This window comes from Adelges cooleyi, unplaced genomic scaffold (genome assembly GCF_023614345.1).
Source record: "Adelges cooleyi isolate 19-005CV unplaced genomic scaffold, UGA_ACOO_1.1 ACOO_flye_CR_arks_rails_tigmint_CR_PRNA_574, whole genome shotgun sequence".
NCBI classification, from domain to species: Eukaryota; Metazoa; Arthropoda; class Insecta; order Hemiptera; family Adelgidae; genus Adelges; species Adelges cooleyi.
Window position 1 is genome coordinate 3,148,528 of NW_026096268.1, and position 6,906 is coordinate 3,155,433.

At 32.3% G+C, this 6,906-nt stretch overlaps 1 protein-coding gene across 1 annotated transcript; it reads left to right on the plus strand.

Annotated features, from left to right (window-relative positions):
- The first annotated feature begins 3,171 nt into the window (after window positions 1-3,171).
- Window positions 3,172-6,597, plus strand: LOC126843475 (cyclic AMP response element-binding protein A-like). Its single transcript, XM_050581031.1, has 7 exons — window positions 3,172-3,506; window positions 3,623-3,788; window positions 4,282-4,604; window positions 4,672-4,876; window positions 5,328-5,499; window positions 5,582-5,844; window positions 5,909-6,597. The coding sequence occupies exons 1-7, from the start codon at window positions 3,399-3,401 to the stop codon at window positions 6,259-6,261; spliced, it is 1,590 nt and encodes a 529-aa protein (XP_050436988.1). The 5' UTR covers window positions 3,172-3,398; the 3' UTR covers window positions 6,262-6,597.
- Window positions 6,598-6,906: the final 309 nt, after the last annotated feature.

Here is a 6,906-nt window from a genome sequence, read left to right on the forward strand (position 1 = left end):
CCATGATTCTAAATAACAACCATTTTCACAACTGCGTAAACACTGGGTTTCGACTAGTCAACATTTTTCAGTAGATTAATCTCCAATACTGATCTAAAATAATAAAAAAGTATAATAATATTATACATGGTACTAATAATTATCATTTAAGTAACATAGTTGGTATAAACTTACACCTACAAATTTTGACGGGTTATAATCAATATATTTAACATAAACTGCAATTTTGAAAAAAAAAACTTTATATTTGTTGCAAATTATTTAATAAAAAAAAACCACTTTTAAGTCATGCGATCATCCTGTGTGTGTTTGTAAATAATATTTCTATAAGTGCAATATGATAACATAATAATATTTTTGCAGGTTTTTATAAAAGGAAGGTACATATCTACCTAAAAGTATAGTATGCGCCACACCCTAACATTCTTTATCGACATTATTAAGTGGTTTGGTAGGTATTTCTGTACTAATAGTACTTATTTTCTTTTGTAAATATTTTTTAATGTATACTAAGTACTGACCATAGACCTATTATAATAGGTCTATGATATTGACTACTGTATCTATCTACAATTGGTATACAATATACGGTATACTTTAATACAATTGTGATTTGTGGGGTAATAATAATTAATATATTGGTCAGTTAGTATGCGCAATTAGATAAGGACCTGGGACACGTTTAATGATCTTCATTAATTGCCGGTGGCACGTGTCTTAAATGAGGAAAACATAAATTATTAGATGTAAATCTAATTATTATCTAGGTTTACCTATAGTGTTAACTGTATTACGGGTAGGTTAATCGGTATTCAGTGCAAGTAATCTGTGTAGAGATTATAACAATAATAGTTGTGGTCAACAAACCTATTTTGTAATATTCAAACCCTTTAGTCACCAATGTTTAGAAATTAAATTGTTGAAAATCGTAGGCCAATGTCGATCAAAGTCTTTCACTTTGGTATAGACAATAAAATTAATTTTCAAAATCCGATCGTTCTTCAAGGCAAACTTGGTCCGTTTTTCTAACGGCTTTCTATCGACAGCTAAAGAAGAATGTCTGCCTGGATCTAAGTCACTTAGCTGTGATGATCTAAATGATGTGATGCTGTGGTGGTGGTGACCACGGTAAGAAATATGATAATTCGGAAAAATGAGTTTTTAATATCTCTCACTTTCCTCCCTTATTACAACTATTTTGTTACTGTTTTTTTTTATTAACAAAATATCCATTTTAAATTGAGGGAGGGGGTGTGGGTAGCAAAGCCACAGTAAGATGTCTTCTTATACGTGATATGTACATTAAAGAATTTTCTAAAAAACAGGGTGTGTTTATATTTATTAATTATCAGAAATTATATTTAAATATAATATTATATTAGTTGTACCTACCTACCTATTTGTATTGCTATTGTTGCATTATTAAGACATATTTTGTACTTTTAGACTTTAGTGCCAGGATAGATTATTCATTTTATTATACTTGGTATTACCTTACAAGTATATTATTCAAGTATTATACATAAATAGATATATTATAGCTGTTTAATGAATAATGACCGTATAATATCTATTAAAACCAGATTAAAACTGACTACGCGACTATAATACTTATCGGCATCACACGCCCTATTATATATTATAAAATGTCCGATATACACCAACAACAATAATATTATAATGGGAACACATTTATAGCAGGTATACCTTATTTTATACATACAGGTGCGCATAATGGTTATGCTGGCTCAGCGCAATAATAATATCATTATTATTAGGTCAATTCGTAAACCGTGATAATAATAAATACATCAATACAGTATATAGATTTTTTTAATTGATCCATATCTATACCAAGTGGTCGATTAAACTCCCAAAATGCTGATTCTTTTTAAAAATAATTGCAATTAAAATTTTTTTATTTAAAAAAAATGTCCATGTTCCTATACATGTAAGTATAATTGGACGAAACGGAGTAACTGCAATTGAATGAGCGTAACTGATCAAATTTATATAAAACCATTAAAAAATGTATATCATCACGTGGTTACAATTATTTAATTTAAATTTAATATTTTTAATTAAAACTTTGAAAAATGTAAGGCTCGCTCTTTTACATTGATTTTCAACCGCCCCACCTTATCCCATTTACATTATAGGTTTTTTTCAGGGCTCTAATCGACTTATGCATAAACGTTTAATGAACCAATAGATGTTTAGTGGTTCCTTAAACATAATTTAGTGGCCCGTGACTGGTCCTTTAAATTTATTAATTTATTCTTTATGCAACCCTGCATTAATCTAATTATAATCTAAATTCTAATAGAAGTATATTGGCCATGGTGAATATAAACAGTTTTAAATTGTTACTGTATAATATTTTTTACATAATTTTACAACGGGAAAAGCCGTTTCTGCTTAAATGCTAATAAATAATCAATTTACGAGTACCGTAAAATTATTCAAAACTACTAATTTTACTGTCATTTTAACTACATAATAATATAGTCTATTATCGAAGAATCATTTGATTCAACTACGGTTTGTATACAATTTGATTTAAAATAATAATAACAACATTTAAAAATATCTAGGTATGTAACTACTACCGGTTCACATCGAAGCTAAACATAGCCGATTAATAATAATTTAGAAAAATTAACTGTATCTAATTACGTCTTACATAAAATTGATCATCCTGTATACATCCATACAGCCGGTAACGGGCTACATATTATTATAATGTATACACTTATACCATAGAGAAATTATTACTCCATGACCTTATAAGCAAGTTGCTGTTTCGATGAATAAAAACGTTTGCGTTTTATTCCGCGAGCACGATAAACGATAGCAGAAAAATAGGTATTGCGTTAATTATCTGTTGCAATACTTTGAGTTATTTTAATTTTGTTAATAATGATAGTAATAATAACGATTACTGCCGAACAAATCGAATTTAACGGAAATCGTTTAACGCGTCCGGTAATGCGGCGTGCGCGTTGTGGCAACACTGTGCGCGGCGGCGGCCCATCCCTTTTTTTGGTAACCAATGAACGACCTCCGATCGGCCGCCAGGTAAACAAACTTCACTATACAGTCTACACTATGTACGTAAACTCGTACACAGGCTATCGCCCATAGGCGGCAGTAGTGCGAGTGTTGCCGGTCCGTCGGTTTCACGCTGTATTTTTTTTTTTTTTTTCCCAATAATTTTTGTATACGTCACTTACATTCGCTTTACGCAGTTACGGTTCGCCGATTTGTCTTGGTGCTTTCGGGCTGTGTTTACGTTCGACCTACAGTTAATAAAATGTGATTGTTTGCCAAAATTCAAAAGCCGACAATCGATTGATTTTTAATCGCCAACCGGAAACGTTTCGAACGCCGGCACCATCATGTCGGTGGACACCAAGTGTCAACTGAGCATCGTCGACATGCTGCTCAACGACTCGACGGCGCTGGACGATTTCGAAAAAAGTTCAGCCGCCACAGACGCGGACGCTGTAAGTACCCGTTGTCTATTACTACGTTAGCGTATGACCCGGCAAGGACTTGCGGTGCCGATAACCGTTTGCGGTATTAAAGTGGCACTTTTTTAATTGTTGTTTTCTGTGTACAGAAACTTAACTGGGACCTGGAAAACGATAATTTTCTCAACTCTTTACTGAAAATGGAAGACGACGCTACACCTTTTGAATTCTTGTCCAACAACGACGACTTTATGTCTAGCGCGGCTACCACGCCCACCTACGACAATGCCGAGAGTAGCTCGTGCTCTGACAGCGGTACGCTAAATAAAATAAATACATGTGCTTTATTCATCACTCTCTTGGCTTGTAAACATATTGAATGAAATCGTCGGTCAAGTGGCCACTTAATGGTGCCCACCATAATTCACTTCAGTTTGCCAGATGTTTGGTTCTTTTTATTTAGTATGAATCTAGATTGAAATTCTTCTACAGCATTTGAAGACATAAAAGTTGATTTGCTTCTCTTTTATAAATAAGCACAAGGAAAAATAGATAAACTCTAAAATGTTAAGCCAATATTGTTAAATTTGTAATTTATATGGGCTCAAGTACTACCTTATAGAAGTTTATAATATTTATTAATTTGGAGATTTCACCTAACTATACTACTTAATGTAATTAAAAGACGCACTTCATACAAGAGCTAAAAAAATTACAGTTACTCATAGCTTTTTTTTATCAACCATATTTCCTAAAAAAATTGCGTTTTTTTAAGAAATATTATTTGATAAATGTAATTATGTATTAGGCCTATCATCTGTGGATAATCTGCCATTCATTCCAACACCAGAAACATCCAAAGCGAGTAGTACAGATAATAACAAATTAGATTTTGTGTACGATTCGTTTGTTAAAGAAGAAATAATCGATGTCGACGAAGACGATAGCAACGACGACACCGAAAGCGTGCAAGAAACACATAGAATTATTCACCAACCTCAGTTGGTGAAAACTACTCCACATACGGTAGTGATTTCTCCAAAACCGTCCAAAGGACCTATTGCTATATCCAAGCATTTATCAAAACCAGTTTTTATACCAATAAACTTATCAAATGTAAAAACCATTAAAGTAAGGGATATAAAATCTAGCTAGTATAAATTTTGTTGTATATTATTAATAACCATGTGTTCAATAGGTAGTTAACCAGAATGGTAAAACGATAAATGCTGAAGCGTTTAAACGTTTGCAGACCATAAATCATGGAGGAAGAAGAATATTTGTAAGAAATAATGGTACGATGGTTTCAAAACCTATGCCCATACTAAAACAAAATAAAGCTGTGGTGTCGGACTGTACAAGTGACGAGTCAGATTCGATGTATCCGCGACTTCATTTAACAAGTAAATAAATAATGTATTTTAAAATGTGCTCACGTTAGTTCTCTTGTACATATTTTTACCCCCAATTTGTAGGAAACATAAATGAGTTACTATACTAGGATTTAATATGAATGTATCAGGTCATAAGATTGTTGATCTATTTAGTCATAAAAAATGATTCTATTATAAAATAAGTTATAACAGAAAAACTAAATCAACTCTAAACTGAACTGGTTATTTTTTCTTTCTTTTGATATCCTGAAACTATTCCAAGTATTCTATAACTTTGTTATACTAAAAAAGCATAGTTTAATACCCGATTGATTAAAGGATAAAATGAATGGTTACGCTTCACATTAAGCCTTGTTCACGTGTGTAGGTTTAATGAGTATGCATATATTTGCATTTCATAAGTTGATACATTTATTAAACATTTATTTTGAAAAATAAGTACATTATATTTTGATTTTAGATGAAGAGAGAAAATTAATGGAAAAAGAAGGAGTGAAATTACCGTCACATTATCCGCTGACTAAACACGAAGAAAGAGATTTAAAGCGCATTCGTCGGAAGATACGTAATAAAATATCAGCACAAGACTCAAGGAAACGAAAGAAAGAGTATGTCGACGGTCTTGAAGAAAGGTGAGAATAATATATCCAATTCAATTTTATAGAATTATTTTTTTTTTTCGAAAACAATTATTTAACATAAATATGAATTCAGAGTTAAGCAATGCTCTGATGAAAACAGCCAGTTGATGAAAAATGTGCGCGCTCTGCAGACTGAAAACGAACGCTTAAAGGCTGCACTCAAACGTCTACAAAATGTCATTGCTCCAGGCGGTACCACGGCGCAGCCCGCCACTTGTCTGCTCGTGTTGATGATGTCTCTAGCTTTAATCGCTGCGCCTAATTTGAGGTCTTCTGTGTCCGACGAAAAAGACCTGTTGTCCATAGAAGGACAAGAAACGAGTTCAGCCGTTTCAGGTATGTGTCATTACTTAAAAGATTTAAACAACATTGGATACAACAATAAATTGTATATTTTTAGGGCGTTCAAGAAATCTGCTTTTCTCTAAATCGGGTACTCCATTAAGTACCGACTTAAAAGAAATGTTGGCTTTGGTAGCTAACGGTTCATCGGCTGATGGACAACGTGATCCCATAATGGCCGAACTTGGAGAGCTTTTAGATTTCAAGCGCTTGTCGTCCAAGAAAGATCATGATTATTCGAGGACAACTATGGAAGATTACTATGTGCCCGAATCTGACGACAGTTGGACAAAAGCTGAAAAGCGCTCTGCTCCATCTGAATGGATTAATGAGCTGCCGACATCGGCTGTGAAAAGCAGGCGAGAAGCAGAGCGAGTAATTCTTGTTTCGAGTGATGAGGAGTCTTATTAAATGAAAATATTAAATTGGTTAGCGCAACAAGAGTTCTTTATGATAGGTTGCTACAGTTCCACTAGTCATGAGGTATTCGCTACTCGCTGGTGGTAGTACGACATCTGGATTCCATTTGCATTTTGTTTGGTTAAGGTAGTCTTCTTTTTACCTTAAGGCTTTTTTTTTGGTATTAAATTTATTAAATGAATATTATTTTTAGACAAATGTTATGTTAAATTACCAATACAATTGCTTTTTAACTATTATTAATTAATATTTTTATTATTATATAATTAGTTTTAAGGCTTTCAACTAGGTAATGGGACAGAAATACAATATTAGTTAATTATTATTTTAAAAAATTGTGATTATTAATGTTGGTTTTTTTTTAATTCTTTTTTTTCCTCATAAATATATTGTATTATCTTTTGTTGCGTGAATCAAATCTGCGTTGATCTTCATTTAGAACCTTACACATAAATATTGTTTCCTTAAAATTAAAAAAACAATTATATTTAATGATAATTACGAATTGTTAGGAGAAACAAATAAATAATGATTGTACTGGTATAATAATCTGTAATCTCGGAGTAGTTTAATAACTGTAATTTCCTAATCAATTATAAACTACGACGTTTATATGTTGGAAGTGATTGAGTAATC